The sequence below is a fragment of the Dipodomys merriami genome, unplaced genomic scaffold (assembly GCF_024711535.1).
Source record: "Dipodomys merriami isolate MVZ:Mamm:240054 unplaced genomic scaffold, mDipMer1.0.p SCAF_48, whole genome shotgun sequence".
In the NCBI taxonomy this organism is placed as follows: domain Eukaryota; kingdom Metazoa; phylum Chordata; class Mammalia; order Rodentia; family Heteromyidae; genus Dipodomys; species Dipodomys merriami.
In genome coordinates this window covers 3,263,436-3,281,265 of record NW_027206046.1, presented here as the reverse complement: position 1 = coordinate 3,281,265, position 17,830 = coordinate 3,263,436, and the positions used below count along the sequence as shown (strand labels likewise).

General features: G+C 52.5%; 1 protein-coding gene across 1 annotated transcript in view; it reads left to right on the top strand.

Annotated features, from left to right (window-relative positions):
- Positions 1 to 13,926, top strand: part of Plekho2 (pleckstrin homology domain containing O2) — a 30,955-nt gene extending 17,029 nt beyond the window's left edge. Inside the window, exons 3-6 of the mRNA XM_069995176.1 lie at positions 1,528 to 1,644; positions 8,545 to 8,649; positions 9,526 to 9,624; positions 11,120 to 13,926. Of these exons, the coding sequence (XP_069851277.1) occupies positions 1,528 to 1,644; positions 8,545 to 8,649; positions 9,526 to 9,624; positions 11,120 to 12,121 (1,323 nt within the window). The 3' untranslated portion in view covers positions 12,122 to 13,926. The remainder of the gene's footprint in view (positions 1 to 1,527; positions 1,645 to 8,544; positions 8,650 to 9,525; positions 9,625 to 11,119) is intronic.
- Positions 13,927 to 17,830: the final 3,904 nt, after the last annotated feature.

Here is a 17,830-nt window from a genome sequence, read left to right as displayed (position 1 = left end):
TCTGGAATTGAACTTAGGGCTTCTTGCATGGTAGGCAAGCACTTTACCACTAAGCCACATTCCTAGCCCTCCTTTTCTTTTTCTTCTCTTTTTTCTTTTCTTTATCTTTCTTTCCTTCTTTCCCTTCCTTCCTTCCTTCCTTCCTTCCTTCCTTCCTTCCTTCCTTCCTTCCTTCCTTCCTTCCTTCCTTCCTTCTCCCTTCCTTTTCTTTTTGTATATATAGGTCCTAGGGCTTGAACTCAGATCCTGATCACTATCCCTGAGCTTTTTTGCTCAAAGTTAGCACTTGAGCCACAACTCCACTTTCAGCCTTTTTTTTTTTTTTTTTTTTTTTGTCATGGGGCCTGAACTCTGGGCCTGGATGCTGTCCCTCAGCAGTTCAGCTCAAGGCTAGTGCTCTACCACTTGAGCCACAGGGCCACTTGCGGCTTTTTTCTTTTTGCTTATGTGGTGCTGAGGAATCGAACCCAGGTCCTCGTGCATGCAAAGCAAGCACACTGAGCCACCTTCCCAGCCCTACTTCCAGCCTTTTGATGGTTAATTAGAGATAAAGAATCTCATGGGCCAGACGCCAGTGGCTCACACCTGTAATCCTAGCTACTCAGGAGGCTGAGATCTGAGGATTGAGGTTCAAAGCCAGCCCCAGCAAGAACGTCTGTGAGACCCTTATCTCCAATTAACCACCAGAAAGCTGGAAGTGGCACTGTGGCTCAAGTGGTAGAGCGCTAGCCTTGAGCTGAAGAGCTGAGGGACAACACCCAGGCCCCAAGTTCAAGCCCCACAACTGACAAAAAAAACAACAATCTCATAGATTTTTCTGCCCTGACTGACTTGGAACATTGATCCCCAGAACTCAGTCTCCCGAGTAGCCAGGATTGAGACACTAGTGCCCAGCTTCCCTATGATCGTGCAGACTCTCTTCTCCCCCTTTTTTTTGGTGGGGGGGTCCGGTCGTAGGGCCTGAACTCTGGGCCTGGGCGCTGTCCCTCAGCTCTTCAGCTCAAGGCTAGCGCTCTACCACTGGAGCCACAGTGCCACTTGCGGCTTTTTTCTTTTTGCTTATGTGGTGCTGAGGAATCGAACCCAGGGCCTCGAGCATGCAAGGCAAGCACTCTACCATTGAGCCACCTTCCCAGCCCTCTCTTCTCCTTTTGTGACATCCTGCATCCCTTTTTCAATCTACCTTCTCTACAAATCTCTGCCGGGCCTCTGGGCCTGTATAAATTCCCAGGTATCCTTTCTAAGTCTCTTCCACTTTCTCTCTATTTGTATCTCTGGCCTTAGGTACAGTGGACCCAGCCCTAGACACATGCCTGCCCCCCAGCATGTATGTCCCATTTCTTTTAGGGATGATGAGTTTTGTGGGCACCCCTTAAAGAGTACATGCACACCAGAGTCTGAATACCATAATTTGGTGACGTGATGTCTTCTCTGAGTAGGATCTAGGTCTGGAGTGTGGCCTGGGTGGCTGAGTATCTGGCTGGGTCTGGCTCCTGCCAGCTCATGTCCTTTGTTTCTCTCCCCCAGGATGAGCAGAAGTGTGTGGAGACTGTGGAACTGGGCAGCTATGAGAAGTGTCAGGACCTCCGTGCCCTCCTGAAGCGGAAGCATCGCTTTATCCTCCTGCGATCCCCAGGGAACAAGGTAAGAGAGAATGCCTGCTGCTGACTGTGTCTCTCTCTCAAGGCCAAGATCTGCCTAAGATCACACTGGGGATAAAGGCAAGGCTGGCCCAACCACTCAAAGCAGCCTGCAGATTCCCTGTTGAATGGACTGAGGTGCAAACCCAGGAACAGATTGGACCTTCTGGAGCCACCCAGTCCCTAGTTGATGGACAATGCACTTAGAGTCTGCTGAGATCTCTTCTTTCCTTCCCTCAGGACTCCAGCCCATAGTTGCAAGTAGCTGTTGGAGGTGGGTCCTTGGCCCTCCCCTATACCCTGGATACAGGAGGCCCTTGGCTGAGCTTGCTGTAGATGAGGACTCCACCCTGCCAGGCCTGCAGCACCTTAGAGTCTAGGACAGAGGCAAGGGCGTGGCCTTTCCTTTATCTCCCTCCTCTCGACTCCTCTTGGTTCCAGGGCTAGGAGGCTGCAGCTACTTTCCCTGTCCTTTCTTGGCTATAGCTGGGAAAGATCACGAACCTGAGAGATTCTTTCCCTTGAGTGCAGATAGTTTGCTGTTTGTACCACTTTTCCCTGGTGGGAGTCTGGCGGGTGTTGCCCCAGGGTGTAATTTCACAGATGTCAGGAGGAGAGGGGGATCAGATTTGAGGCTGGCAGCGGAGTCGAGCACCTCCTGCCAGTTCCCTCCACACCTCACCCTAAACTCTGCATGTCACCAGGTGCCTTGTATAGTTGGGGCTGACTCACAGAGAATAGGGAGGTAGGGAGCAGGTCTGGTCTGGGCCTGCTGGAGCCATTTCATTTCTCTTCTAGTTTTAGAGGGAAGAACCCAAAGTTTCTGTGGTCTCTGGGAAGAGACCATAATGCTTTATCAATCCGCTCTGCAGAGGGCAGGGCAGGGGAAGTAGGCTGTAGAATTCTAATACTGGGTATTAGTTGGGTATACCCATGCCCAAGGGAAGGGCCATGGGTCTTTTTTTTCTTGTTGTTGTTTGTTTATTTGTGTGCTGGTATTAGGGCTTAAACTCAGGCCTGCATACTATCACTTGGCTTTTTTACTCAGGGTTGGTGCTCTACCACTTGAGCCACAACTCCACTTGCAGTTTTTTTTGCTAGTTAATTGGAGATAAAAGTCTCCCAGACTTCCCTGCTGGAGCTGGCTTCAAACTGAGAATCTCAGATCTCAGCTTCCTGAGTAGCTAGGAATACAGGGGGGAGCCACTGGCACCCTGCATAGGTTTATACTGTTCTGAGAGTTCATGGGCTGGTCCCACGATTACAATATCTGCTGTTCAGGGCTCTTTGAGGACACAAGTCACATTTTTGGTCTCTCAGATCCTGTAGGCTTTACTATATCCTGGAGACCTGCTGATCTTTGAGTGGATGCTGTATACGTGTCTGTGTGAGAGAGGCAAATTGCATGTCTGCTGTGTGCCAGTCCTGTGGTCATGTGCATGTCACCGAGACATGGTTCTGCTGGGGTCTTTGTGTGGGTGTCACTTGGTGTGCCTGTGTGGGGAGGAGGGGACTTGTCTCAGTCCTCTACCCATGCTGCTTTGTGACCCACTTCCATTCCCCACCCCTGAGGGTTGTTGTCCACTACCTGGGTCAGGCCCAGCTCTGGGCAGGACATTACCTTCAGAGAGGCCTGATTATTGCGGCTGAACTCTCAGCTTCTTCAGCCACCCCGTTTCTTCCGTCTCCTTACCCTGCCTAGAGTTCAGATTGGTTCTGAGACCAGCGATGGAGCTATGTGAAGGCAGCAATGGTGGCCTCAGGGGGGAAGGCCCCTCGATCCTCCTCGCCACTCCAGCTCACAGTTTGAGGGCTTTCCCAGAGGCCAGATGGTAGACTGGCCCGGAGCATCCTCTCCTCAGTGTCCTCTTGGCTGCCTTTCTCATCACCCTGGGTGTTCCCCATCCTTCAGCGCAGCCTCCAGTAAGGCCGGGAGGTCATGTGACCCTGGCTGTCTGGTCCTGAGGCCGCCTTTTTCCTCTCTAATCAAATAAACAAAGACTCCAGTGTCTTGCATGTCCCTCTCCCTCTGCCTCTCCATCCCCACGCCCCTGCCCATGAGGTCACAGGCGGCCGCTGCCAGGAAAGCAGGGTGGCCACTGCTGGGCCTTGCTGTCCTGCTGGTCTTGGCCAGCTTGGCTCTTTCCTCTTTCCTGCCTCCTCTCGTCCCCCTCCCTCCCCCCCTTTTCCTCTCTGCCCTTCTGCCCTTCCCCCTTTCCCAGGCCTGAGGGCCTATTCTGTGGCCTGTCTTATTAGCATCTAAGTTTCTAGCCAGGCCTCTGTTCTTGGAGCTTCTTGGACAGGCATGTGGCAGGGACCTGTGTAGCCTCGGCCCTTCAAGACATGGCCTCTTTTCGGCGTTTGTTGTAGTTGTCCCTCTTCCAGTCATGCTTGTGGAATGCCTGGCTCATTGAGTCAGGATTACAGAATGCTTCAGGGTAGAGCTGTAACCTGTGGGCTCCCCGTAAGTCTTCCCTGAGGACATTTCCTTCTCTGGCAGCTAGTACTTTCCCAGAACACACCGCAGCCTCAGGTAGGCTCAGCCAGTGGGCAAAGGCCAGAGCACAAGTTGGATCTGATAGTTCTGTTTTTGTATTTTTGTTCCGTGCACACATGCCAGTGCCAGTACTACTGGGGCTTGATCTCAGGGCCAAGGCATTATTCTGGAGTTTTATTGCGCAAGGCTAGCACTCTACCACTTAAGTCAGAACTCCACTTTCAGCTTTTTTGCTGCTTCATTGGAGATAAAAATCTCCAGGACTTTCCTGCCCCAGCTGGCTTTGAACTGCAATCCTCAGATCTCAGCCTGCAGAGTAGTGAGGATTAGAGGTGCGAGTCGTGGCACCCCACAACACTTGTGGTTTTGGGTGGTTAACTGCAGACAACTTAGCCCTGGTTGGCTTCAAACCAGGATCCTCAGATGTCAGCCTCCCGAGCAGCTAGGATTAAAGTCTTGAGCCACCGGTGCAGGGACCAGACCATATCCACGTGACTCTTCCCTGCCCCTCTGTTGCTCTAGGCTTCTGACTTCCATGTATGTCTTCAGCTCTCTGGGGTGCTGAGTCCTGCCCCAGCGTGCCCCCATCCCTTGCTCCCTTGCTCAGAGCTCCTGGATGGGAGCAGCAGCTGGGGTCATTGGGGCTAGCTTTGTGTCCCCTTTCCCATCACGAGAGTGAATGGCCCTTGCAGGAGACCTTTCCCCCTTCTCCCCCCCTCTCCCCTCGTGGATGCAGTGTGGTCCCTCCCTGAGCCCCAGCAGCCCTGATCGCTGAGCTGAGGGGCAGTTGCCAAGGTGTCCTGGGGTTTCTGACTTAACTGCAGCTCTACTGCCAGGGTTGAATTTACCCTGCTCATGCAAATGAGCAGTTGGCTCTGCATAGTGTGCAGGGGGGACCCAGGGAGCCCCGTATGAGAAGGAGGTGGCGCTGCCAGGAGGAAGTTATATAATGAGGATGCCGAGGGGCCAGGCCAGGCGCACTGCGGTATTACATAACTGGGAGAGTTGGGGGAGGGGAGGCTGCGCTATCTAACACCAGGGCGGGGGATGGGCAGGCTGGCCACAGACAACAAAGAACTGGGGCACTTTGAGGTCAAGGAATAGGCAGCTGTCCAAAAAGGGGCTAAGGAAAGGAGTATTGGGCCAGTTCATTCATGTTTTTTTGGTTCATTCATTCAGTAACTAATTACCGTGGGCCTACTATGTGTCTGGCTTGAAACCCTGTCTGATTCCCTCCCCATCACTTGGAAGTAATCTGTGTTAACCCATTTTTCAGATGAGGAAACTGGGATTGTTTGTAAGGAAGTGAAGCAACAGCATTAATTACTGTTAGCAGCATTCACTCAACTCAGCTCCCAGTTTAGCATTTTGGATATTTCTGGATAGGGGATACTGGGGTTTGAACTCAGATCCTTGTTCTTGCTAGACAGGCACATTCCATTACTTGAGCCAATCTCCAGCCCTTTATGCTTTGGGTCATTTTTCAGATATGGTCTCATATTTTGTCTAACCAAGCCTCAGATTGCAATCTTCCTATAATGCCTCCCACTTAGCTCGGATTACAGACTTGAGCCAGTAGGCCAGAGGAGATATATCTTTTTTTTTAATTGTGGTCATAGCTGGGAATGTGGCTTAGTGGTAGAATGCTTGCCTAGCATGCATGAAGTCCTGGGTTCAATTCCTTAGTACCATATACACAGAAAAGGCTGGAAGTGGCACTGTGACTGAAGTGGTAGGGTGCTACCCTTGAGGAAAAGAAGCTCCCGACAGTGCCCTTCAAACCCCAGGATTGGCCAAAATAAATTAATAAATAAATTATAGTTATATACACATAACATAAAATCCTAGCTACTCAGAGGGCTGAGATCTGAGGGTCGCGGTTCGAAGCCAGTCCAGGCAGAGAAGTCCCCATGAGATTATTATTTTAACATCTTAACCATTTTATTTTATTTATTTTTGTTGGTCATGGGCCCTGAACTCTGGGCCTGAGCACTGTCCCTCAACTCTTCAGCTCCAGGCGATGGCTCTACCACTTGAACCACAGCGCCACTTCTGGCTTTTTTCCTTTTTGCTTATGTGGTGCTGAGGAATCGAACCCAGGGCCTCAGGCTTGCAAGGCAAGCGCTCTACCACTGAGCCACCTTCCCAGCTCTTACTTGGCTTTTTTCATTCACTGCTGATACTCTACCACTTGGAGCCATACCTCTAGTTACAGCATTTTGCTGATTAATTGGAGATAGAGTCATGCAAACATCTCTGCCAGGATGGCTAAAAGATGTGATCCTCAGATCTCAGCCTAACTGTCTAGGATTAAAAGCATGAGCTACCAGTGCTTGGCCTTTTTACTCTCGGACTCTGTGATATGAACAACTCTAGATAATAGGTTGAAAGAACCATACCATCTTTGTTGTCTTTTTTCATCAGCCATGGGGCTTGATCTCTGGACCTGGGTGCTGTTCCTGAGCTCTTCAGCTCAAGGCAAGTACTCTGCCACTTGAGCCACAGTACCACTTCTGGTTTTCTGGTGGTTAGTTGGAGATAAGAGTCTCAAGGACTTTCCTGCCTGGGCTGGCTTTGAACTGTGATCCTTAGATCTTGGCCCCTTGAGTAGTTAGGATTATAGGCAGGAGCCACTGGTGCCGGGCTGTTCAGTTACTTTTTGACCCCAGAGCCTTACATGAGGCCCAGATACTTTATTTGGGGTTTTTTTTTTTTTGGTCAGTCACAGGGCCTGGGTGCTATCCCTGAGCTGTTTTTCTACCACTTTGTGTCACAGCTCGACTTCCAGTTTTTTGGTGATCAATTGGAGATGACTCACACAGGTTTTTGTGCCTCGGCTGACTTTGAACCATGATCCTCAGATTTCAGCCTCCTGAGTAGCTAGGATTACAAATGTGAATCATCAGCACCCAGCCCATTTTTTTTTTAATGCTCCCTGAGGCAGATATGGTGCTATTCTCTTATGGCTGAAGAAACTGAGGCCCAAGATGAGCTGTTACTGGTGATCTGTCCATCTTGGAGGCCCCGGTGGCCAACGTGACCATGCTGCATGGCATCACTCCTGCCATCATCCTTCCTACCATTGGGCCTGGCAGGGCCAGGGCTCTGAGCTGCCTTCGATTCTGACATAGGCTCAAGGCTGTCACTCTAATATGTGAGCCACACCTCAACTTCTGGGATTCAGGAGTCAGGAAGTCAAGAAGGGTCTACTAGACGCCATGTCGGCCAAATGTCATTGCACCCATGGGCTCTCTCTTCATCTGCATGATCAGGGGTTGGAATTGGCTTCCTGATGCCCTTTTCTTTTCTTTTCTGTTGGTTGTAGGGCTTGAGCTCTGGGCCTGGCCACTGTCCCTGCACTCTTCAGCTCAAGGCTAGAGCTCTACCACTTGAGTCACAGTACCACTTCAGTTTTCTGGCAGTTTATTGGAGATAAGAGCCTCAAGGACTTTCCTGCCCAGGCTGGCTTTGAACCGCGATCCTCAGATCTCAGCCTCCTGAGTAGCTAGGATTACAGGCTTGAGCCACCAATGCCTGGCTTTGATGCCCCATTTTTTTTTTGGGTCCAGTCGTGGGGCCTGAACTCTGGGCCTGGGCACTGTCCCTCAGCTCTTCAGCTCAAGGCTAGCGCTCTACCATTTGAGCCACAGCGCCACTTCCAGCATTTTTCTTTTTGCTTATGTGGTACTGAGGAATCGAACCCAGGCCCTCATGCATGCAAGGCAAGCGCTCTACCACTGAGGCACCTTCCCAGCCCTGATGCCCTTTTCTTTAAAGCCTGTAATCCAAGGCCGGAAAGAACCTGGAGTTTCAGGAGTTGGGGTATAATTTTCACTTAAGGTCAGAGCTGGGTTTGGGACCCAGTGTGGAGCTAAGGGTGGTCCTAGTTCCCGAACACCCTTCATGCCCATCACCTTCGATAGTACACTGACCTTATTGAGTATTGTTGAGTGTGGACTAGAACTATTCCTACTTAAAGAGAACTGAAGCCAGAGTTCAGGCAGCTGGTCTGGAGTAGTCCTGGCAAGCCAGAACCAGATCAGAACTCTCCACGGGCCAGGATGCTTCTGTCCAAGCCGCTGGAAGTGGTAGCCTGGGAGAGATCCCCTTTTCTGCTGGGTCTGTCCACACTTGTCCCCAAGATCTGGTACCAGATCTTTTTGTTGTGAGGTCATTTTGGTTTGACTTTGAAAACTGGGGATAGGAAGCTTCTACAGACCTTCAGTGTAGTGAGTGAGGTATGGTGGCACATGCCTGTAATCCCAGTACTCTGGGAAGCTAAAGTAGGGTGATGGTTGAGATTAAGGTCGGCCTGGGCTACATAGCAAGACTGTCTCAGCAACACAAAAGACCTCAAACGTGAGCCCCATAGATACCTACCATCTACCCTACGTGTCTTTCTCACAGGTCAGTGACATCAAATTCCAGGCACCCAGTGGGGAAGAGAAGGAATCCTGGATCAAAGCCCTCAATGAAGGAATTAACCGGGGCAAGAACAAAGCCTTCGATGAGGTAGGACAGTGTGGTGTGGTTGGTTCTGAGTCCTCTGGCCCACCATGCGTGGTCTGGGAGAGGATCTGCCTACTTTACTCAGACCACCCTTTAATTATGCTGCTGCTCTACACCCTGGGCCTTACTTCAGCTAATCCTCACCATAGCTTCTCAAAGTGGGTGGTGGATCTGGGTGCCGGTGGCTCACGCCTGTAATCCTAGTTACTTCGGAAGCTAGAGCTCTACCACTCGAGCCATAGCTCCACTTCCCACCTTTGTGGGATAGTTAATTGGAAACCATACTTTCCTGCTTGGGCTGGCTTCGACACACAATCCTTATCTAGAATGCCAGGCACGAGCCACCTGTGCCTTGTTTCCCATGTGAAGCTTACTCTGGCTTTCTAGCTACCCCTGGCCCCCTTTTCTGGTCCTCAGAGAAGAGCTGCTGCCCTCTATGAAGTCAGACCTAACCAGTAGAGACTTTGTTCTCTCTGGGTAATCCTCGGGGAGCGGTGAGCGTGGCCGGGGCCAGGGCAGGCCTTTTCTGGAAACAAAATCTAGAGGGTAGCAATCTCATGGGCTTAGCTTCTCCCTACTTTCCAAAGCTGCTTAGATGTTTGAGGGGAAGTTCTGAGAGCCCATATTTAGGCAGCAAAACTGAGATGAACAGGGCAGCTGCAGAGAATAAGAGAGCTTCAGACTTAGCAGAGGGACCATCAGTGGCAGCATGGCCAAGCCAGGCAGCAGAGGTACCTCATAGCGGGCTCCAATATTGGCCCTGCCAAGCAAGCATGAGGTACAGGGGTACCAGACCCTGCCAATCAGTTAGCGAAATCAGTATTTCCCCTTCTCCCCAAAGGACTGGCTGGGGCTCACCTATTTCCCTCTCCCTCCTAGGTAAAGGTAGACAAGAGCTGTGCCCTGGAGCATGTGACAAGGGACCGCGTTCGTGGGGGCCAAAAACGCCGACCACCAACGAGAATTCACCTGAAGGAGGTAAGGCCTTGCCCTCAGTTTGGATGCTGGGAGATCTGGTGAGCCTGAGGCCCTAGCTCCTTCAGGTGGCAGGCAGGCTCAGGGCCACCTGTTTCCGGAGGCCCCCTGGAGCTGGGGACATTATCCTCAGGGGTCAGTTTGAGGCCGTGGGTAGGGCAGGTTGGGTTGAGGGGAAGGAAAAGGGGGCCTGGGAAGGAGTGGGGGAGGGGGCTCCCCTCATAGGCTGCAGGATGGGGTGAAGAGGGAGGGACCCATGGAAGAGGATGCAAAGCAAGACCCACCCTGGCTTATGCTTGAATGTCAGGAATGGACAGGTCAGGATGGTGGCCAGAGGTGGCACAGGGCTGGAGGAAGGCCCTGGACCCACATAGTGAGGAGAAGAAAGGAGGAGCCTCTTTCAGAGCAGTGGAGCTGGTGCGGGGGAGGGTTCCAAAGGTAAGGGTGATTGGCTGGGAAGGTGGCTCAGTGGTAGAGCGCTTGCCTTGCATGCCTGAGGCCCTGGGTTCGATTCCCCAGCACCACATAAGCAAAAAGGAAAAAAAAGCCGGAAGTGGCGCTGTGGCTCAAGTGGTAGAGCGCTCGCCTTGAGCTGAAGAGCTGAGGGACAGCGCCCAGGCCCAGAGTTCAGGCCCCACGACCGGATCCCCAAAGGCAAGGGTGACATTAGGGGCTGGAGTTGGGCAGCCAGGGAAGAAGCAGCAAGAGGTGGGCAGCGGATCCCCAGAGGGATGGGCATGGGTCCTGACAGCCACAAGTAGCAAGGAAAAGCAGGTGGCGACATGGACAGTTTTTTCGAAGAGGAGTCAGGACTGTTGTGGGGAACATTACTGTGGAGATCCCAGAGGGGAGGACCCATGGCTAGGAAGGCTCCAAGGTCTCAGATGAGGCAGCTGAAGGAAAGGCGCTGCAGAGAGGAAATGAGGTCCCAGGGAGCATAGGACTCCCCATCCTCGATGGGGTGGAGAGAGGGTAAGCCTTGGAGAGGGGGGGCCTCACAAGAACTCAGAGATAGAATAGAGTGTGCAGGTGTGTGTGCTCACACATGCACACACGCCTATATGCATGTGTGCACGCATGTGTTTACTGGGGGATATCTCCAGAACATGCGCTTCCTGGTAGTCTCCAGGGATATATAGAGCAGGTGTTGGCCAGATCATGAGTTGCTTGCAAAAGGGAGTGAAGGTCCCAGCTAGAGCCTCGACTCTGTGAGGGATCTTGGGAAAAGGCTTCCTAGCCAGCCCTGTTCCAGGCTCCCTGAGAAGATCCCCATGACTGGGGGGCAGCTGGCTTTCTCCCCTGTATCCCTAGGATAACATTAAGGGGGGGTGTGGGCGGCCACCTGATTGGTACCGCTGCCTTCTGGCAGTCAGAGCTGGGCAGGCATGGACTGGACAGTGGGTAGATGGGCAGAACAGAAAGCTCCAGAAAGGGCTGCAGGAGTGAGGGGGCTTGACATACACTTGACCCCTGGATACCATCCCCGCCCCCCCCCCAGGTGGCCAATGCAGCTTCTGATGGGATTTTACGCCTGGACCTGGATGTTCCAGACAGCGGGCCTCCTGTGTTCACCCCAGGCCATGACGTCAGCCCCGCCCCGCCCCGGGAGACGCCGCAGCCTCCCATGCCTCCTACCAAGCCTTCCCCAGCACTTGAGAGGACCAACCTTAGTGATGGGGTAGAGACTCCTGTGGGGGAGAGAACCCCAACCCCCATCTCAGCCAGCTCCGAGGGCCAAGAGGATTCAGAGACAGTGGGGGAGGATGGTGGTTTGAAATTGCCCCCCAGCAACATCTTGCCCGACAAACTAATGGTGAGCTGGGACAACTCCAGCTTTGAGGAGCCCCCTGCTCCTGAGGGCGCAGAACTGTCTCGGGTGCCCTCGTCTGACACTTTGGAGGCTACCCCCAGGGAGGGTAGGAAGCCCCCTGCACCCCCACCCAAAATCTTATCAGAGAAAATGAAGGCCTGCTTGAGTGGGATGGAAGTTTCTGGTCCAGCCCTCAGTCCTGGGGCCGCTGAGAACGCTGCATCAGGCCCTGAGCAGGTCTCAGTGAATGGCATGGATGACAGTGCCGAGCCAAGCAAGCCAGCCCAGGCCAAGGGCACCCCGGGGACTTCCCCACAGGATGCCGCCCCGTCCCCAGCCCTGCCCCGCTGGGACTCGCCACCTCCGTTCCATCCCCGCTGCTCCTCCCTTGGGAACTTGCTTGGAGAAGGTCCCCGGCATCCACAGCTGCCCAGGGAACAGCTGTATCGGGCCCAGCTGGAGGTGAAGGTGGCCTCAGAGAAGACGGAGAAACTGTTGAACAAAGTGCTGGGCAGCGAGCCACCCCCCGTGAGTGCGGAGACCTTGCTCAGCCAGGCCGTGGAGCAGCTGAGACAGGCCACTCAGGTCCTGCAGGAGATGAAGGATTTAGGAGAGCTCAACCCGGAAGCCCCTGGGCTAAGGGAGAAGCGGAAGGAGCTGGTGACCCTGTACAGGAGAAGCGCACCCTAGGCCTGTGGCACACAGAGGCAAGCATCCTTGGGGTCATCGTATCTGTCACAGCCTAGCCCTGCTGAGAAATGCACCCATAGCCCAGGCTGTAGAAGGACCCCTGGGCACACTGGATTTGACCAGGACTTGAAGAATCTCCTGGGATCCTTCTTACCCTGACCTGACCCGGTGGTGCCAGGTGCCACCTAGGGCCAGTGTGGCTCCCTGGTCTGACCTGGCCTCCAGGCCTCTGGCTTGGATTGGTCCACACACTTAGGTCCTGTATGCTGTGTGCTTATTCCAAACGGCCCAGGGCTTTGGCACAGTGCTTGGGGTTTCTGGGGTTTCTCTGGGTCCCCACCCCTAGTAGTTTACATTCCTGACTTCTGAATAGAGCAGAGCTGAGCCCTCCCCCCCCCCCCGCCGCCTCGCTTTCCCCATCTCCAGATGTTCCTGGCAGCAGTCAGCCCCTCAAAGGCCTTTGGTCTAGGCTGTAGGGTCATCTGTCCAGCTGGGTGAAACCTAGAGTCCAGCTGGAGTCTTAAGCCAAATGATAAGTATCTTCCAGAAGAAGCCCTTAGCTGTACGGCCTACTCTGGGCCTGTTTCCTTCCCTGCTGACCCCTCTGCTTTGATGAGCTGTGATGGGAAGCTCAGATCTGGAAGATTCTAGGGAGGAGAGGAACTCCAAGGGTCTCCTAGTCTCTGCTCTAGACCAGCCTGTGTCCAGTATTGCAGATTCCTGCCTAGGTAAACCTCAGAGTGGCCTGATGTTAGCCAGTGAAAAACTGGCCAGGCACCAGTAGTTCATGCCTAGCTACTCAGGAGGCTGAGATCTAGGGACAGCACTTAGGGCCTGGATTTTAAACCCCCAATACCAGCATTAAAAAAACAAAACAAAACTGAAAAACCTGTCCATAATGATTATAAATCAACCTTTAGAGTCCCATCTGTCCCCAGACTGTTGTACCTCTCAAATGAGATTTATCTGAGGCTTCGGGGTTCAACCCAAACAAATCCAGTATTCCTGTCATTTCTGTGCTTGCTGGAATCTGAGACCAATCCCCAGGTCCCTCCTAAGGAGGGAGAGTATTTTCTTCTCTCTTTTCCTGGTCCGTTCACGGTCCCAGTCCGCCCCAATGGCCCCTAGCTCTGGGAAGTCATTACCCAGCCTTCTCCCCTGCCTTCCTCCCGCCCCCAGCAGCTGGACTGAAGGTGGGGCCTGGGTTGGGAGGGGAAGAAGGGAGGATCATTGCAGCAGGCCCTGGCCTTTCTGTCCACTTAGCCCACCCCAGCTACCAGCTGTGCCCACTGAGGCCTTCCAACACCATAGAAACCTGTTATGGAAGGAGTCCATACCAGGCTGGGTGGAGATGAACAGCAAGACCACGGCTCATGAGCCCTCATCACCTGCCCCAAAGCACACTCCTTAAACCCCCATGCCATAGTCTGCCTTTCCTCCATTTCCAGGAGTGTCCTCAAGGCGCATAGTCACATGACTCCCTGCCACCTTCCCTAGGGACCAGCTTTCCCCCACCAGCAGCCAGGGCTCTTGGCTTTAGCCAAGTCACCTTGCCTCCAGGAATTAGGAGACCCAGTCTCCTCCTCCACTGAGCAACTAGCTGGGCATGTAGCTCTGAGCCACCTCAGTGGCCAAATCACTGGTTCCCTTGCTTTGTTTGGCTGCCTGAGTGCCCAGGGAGGTAGCCAGCTTCAGGGTGGAGAGGACGAGGAGGGGACCCACAGGGCTGCCTTCTTAACCTTCAGTGTCTTCTGCTTCTAAAAGCATCTTTCTTGAAGTTTGGCAATAAATCTCTTTTTACACAACTCCTCTGCCCAAGCCTGTTTGTTGGTATGGGAGCCAGCTCCAAGACTGGCCTTGAGGGAGCAGAGGACAGGTCAGCGCTATTACCAGTCTCTCCCTCCCCCTCCCCCAATCTCAATTTTAAGGCCCTTTTAATAGACTGAGCTGGAGGCCCTGTCCCTCCCTCAGCCCAACCCCTCCCCACCCAGCGTTTCTACACCCTAGCCCAAATGTCATAATGCTTTCTCAGTTCAAAAACTTGTTTGGAACTAATCTAAACAGAAAAGTTGCAGAAAAGAATAGCACAAAGAACACACCCAAAGACTCAAGACTGACTTGCTTTTTAATCTTTCAAGCACTTTCTCTCTTCTACACTTTTTTTTCCTGGATCATTGGAAATGAATTACCACAGTGAGTGTGCGTGCGTGTGTGTGTGTGTGTGTGTGTGTGTGTGTGTGTGTGTGTGTGTGTGTGTGTGTGTGTGTGTGTGTGTGTGTGTGTGTGTGTGTCCTAGGAGCTGTCCCTGAGTGTGTATGTGTGTGTGTGTGTGTTAGGCCTAGGAGAGCTGTCCCTGACCTTTTTTTGTTCAAGGCTAGCTCTCTACCTCTTTAGCCACAGCACCACTTCCTGCTTCTTGGTAGCTGGAGATAGTATCGTAGACTTTCCTGCCCTAGCTGGCTTTGAATCAAGATTATCTCAGCCTCCAAGATTATAGGCATTACAGCCAATACCATACTTTATTAAAACTTTAGTATGTATTTTCTGAAAGTATATGTGTTTGTGTGGTTTGTCTGTGTGTGTGTGTGTGTGTGTGTGTTTAGCATCAGTAAACTTCACAACAATACAACAGTTCTGTCATTTCTGTCTGATTAATAGCCTTTATCATAAGGTTTTGGATTTTTCCCTTGGTTAGATAAAATGTTGGAATTCCTTTTTTTTTTTTTTTTTCTTTTGGTAGGTTGTGGGGCTTGAACTCAGGGCCTGTGCACTGTCCCTGGGCTGTTTTGCTCAAGGCTAGCACTCTACCACTTTGAGCCACAGCACCACTTAGCGGTTTTCTGGTGATTAATTGGAGATAAGAGTTACAGACTGGGGCTGGGAAGGTGGCTCAGTGGTAGAGCGCTTGCCTTGCATGCATGAGGTCCTGAGTTCGATTCTCCAGCACCACATAAGCAAAAAGAAAAAAGCTGGAAGTGGCACTGTGGCTCAAGTGGTAGAGCACTTGCCTTGAACTGAAGAGCTGAGAGACAGCGCCCAGGCCCAGAGTTCAAGCCAAGCCCCACAACCCCCCCCCCACACACAAAAAGACCACGCTCAAATATATTACACCTCACTACAATTTCCCCAGACTTACCCTCTATGGATGAGTCTACTGAACAGGTGTTTCCTGTACTGGTTCCAAAATCATGATTCCATCTGTTTTTACCGTCAGAGCTTGTTATAGTTAGGGGTAAGCGTGGACCCTGCTTTATGCCTCTGGATCCCTGACATCACAGTACCCTGATTGCTCAGAGCCAGTGGGTAGAAACCCAAGTTAGACTACCAAGGTGCGCATGAATCTGTTTTAGGAGGTCTCAATTTGCTTCCCCATGAGAGCCAGCCACCCCACCCCGTGGGAACCCAGGGCAGTGATGGCCAAAAGCTGCTGGACAGGCAGGCTTCGTAGCCAAACATAACAGGAAACACCTGACCTGGGACCTATCCACTGTGCCTATGACCCTGGGTCCCTCATGAATTCCCCTGCCTCAGCCTGGCATGTGAGTGACCTAGGGGACCTCAGATGAACCAGGGGGGGGGGGGTGGGAGGAGGGGAACGGCATTTCATCAGAGAGGAGTCTTGTTGATGGGAATGTCTCTTCACCTTTGACCCAGGAAGTAAATCCCCTCTGGAGAAACCCCCCCTCCCCCCACACACACACCTTGAAAGGAACAGGGGCTAGGATAGTGTTGGTGGCCAGCAGCAGGGCTGAGGAAGAGTGTGGTAAGCACTTTCTTTCCTTCAGGCCTTGGGGACTGGAGGCAGAAAAGGGGAGCCTTTTGAACACAAGCTGTGACACCTCAGAGATCTGAAAACCCTGTGGGTAGTTACAATGTAGAGTTCCACAAACTGGCTTTGGAACTACTGTGTTGTGTGTCCCAGGCAATGGCAATATCATTAAAAAATTCTTTTTTATTAGGGGCTGGGAAGGTGGCTCAGTGGTAGAGCGCTTGCCTTGCATGCATGAGGTCCTGGGTTCGATTCCTCAGCACCACAGAAGCAGAAAAAGCTGCAAGTGGCACTGTGGCTCAAGTGGTAGCGTGCTAACCTTGGGCTGAAGAGCTGAGGGACAGCACCCAGACCCAGAATTCAGGCCCCACTACCGACAAAACATAAATAAAAATTCTTTTTACAAAATACAAACATGGGTCAGTAGCCCATGGCTCATGCCTATAATCCTAGCTACTCAGAGGCTGAGACCTGAGGATTGTGGTTTGAACCCAGCCTGAGGGGGCAGGGCGGGGCGGGGGGGGGGGGGAGCTCATGAACTCTTACCCCCAACTAACTACCAAAAAGCTGGAAGTGAAGCTGTGGCTCAAATGGTAGTGTGCTAGCCTGGAGCTAAAAGAACTCAGAGACATGGATGGCTCAGGCCCTGAGTTCAAGCCCCAGGACTTGTACCAAATAACTATGTGGAAGTTCACTGTGGTGATTCCTTCCTGTTGTCAGAGTCTTACAAAACAAACTTCCTGGAGCAAAGGTAGGGTCAGGAGCAGGGATTTGAACCCTACAGGGGTTGTGGCCTGGACCACAAGTTAGTGCTTCCTATTTCCCTGCAGGGCCTGTGACTTCAGGTGGAGGAGGCTCAGTCTGGAGACTTGAGCTTAAGGCATCTCCACTTTCCGCGTGCGAGGGATGCTCCAACGCAGTTTGGCTGTCTTAACAGCCAGCTATGGGTCTAGGGAGCAGCTCGGGAGGCCTTTCCTTATAAGGACAACAACTGAGATGTGATGAAAGTTCTGGGCCTCCCAGCTGGGTAGGCGGAGGAAGGGAAATGACTGAGGCTCCCAGAGCTACAGCCCAGAGCCTGAGCTTCTGCAGAAACTCTTGCTCGCCCACAGGCCTCTGTCCTCTTCCTCCTGTGTCAGCATCCCAAAGTGGAGCGTAAGGCCAGTGGCATAGGTCCTGCGTGGCCAAGATGCAGAAGGGAAGATGCATAAACATCTGGTTTTTGGGTGGTTAACTGGGTGATAAGAGTCTTACAGACTTTTCTGTCTTGGATGATTTTGAATTGCGATCCTCCTATGTCAGCCTCCTGAGTAACCATCCAGCACTCATTTTATTCATTTCTTGGTGAAGCACACGGTTTCTAGGCTGGAGCTATGAAGGCTCCATTTCTTTGCCCATCGCTACTCTGCGGGTGAGGGAAAAAGTCTGGCTGTAAGGCCAGATCTGGATCATGCCTCACAGATTTGCAGCCTGCTGGCTGCACACTGGGCTGGGTGGCCAAGGTGAGGTCTTCTGTGGCCCTCGATCTGCACAGTGGTTGAGGGCAGCCTTGCCCAAAGTGCTTGGCCAGCTTCCAGCCACCTCCCTCCAGGCAGTTCTGCAAAGAGTTAGCATAATAGGCCCTGCCCACTTCATTTCCTGCTTTGCCTGTGGCCTTGAATGTGAAGGAAGTGGGCTAGTGCCAGGCCAGGGCTATGCTGAGGTAGAGGCCTCTGGGTACCCAGAGTCCCCAAACTATTCTACAAAGGATTTCCCAGACCAGACAGTCTCCCCCCCCCCCCCCCCGCCTCCCTTCCCCCTTACAAAAGGAACCTTGAAAAGAACTTAGACTTGGACATTAGTCCTAGGCCTTCATCAGCCTCCACAGTGGCTGTGGAAGGCAGGATCTCCATAAACTTCATGCCTTTACCTGTTTCTGGAGTCCTAGAGACACTGTCTTT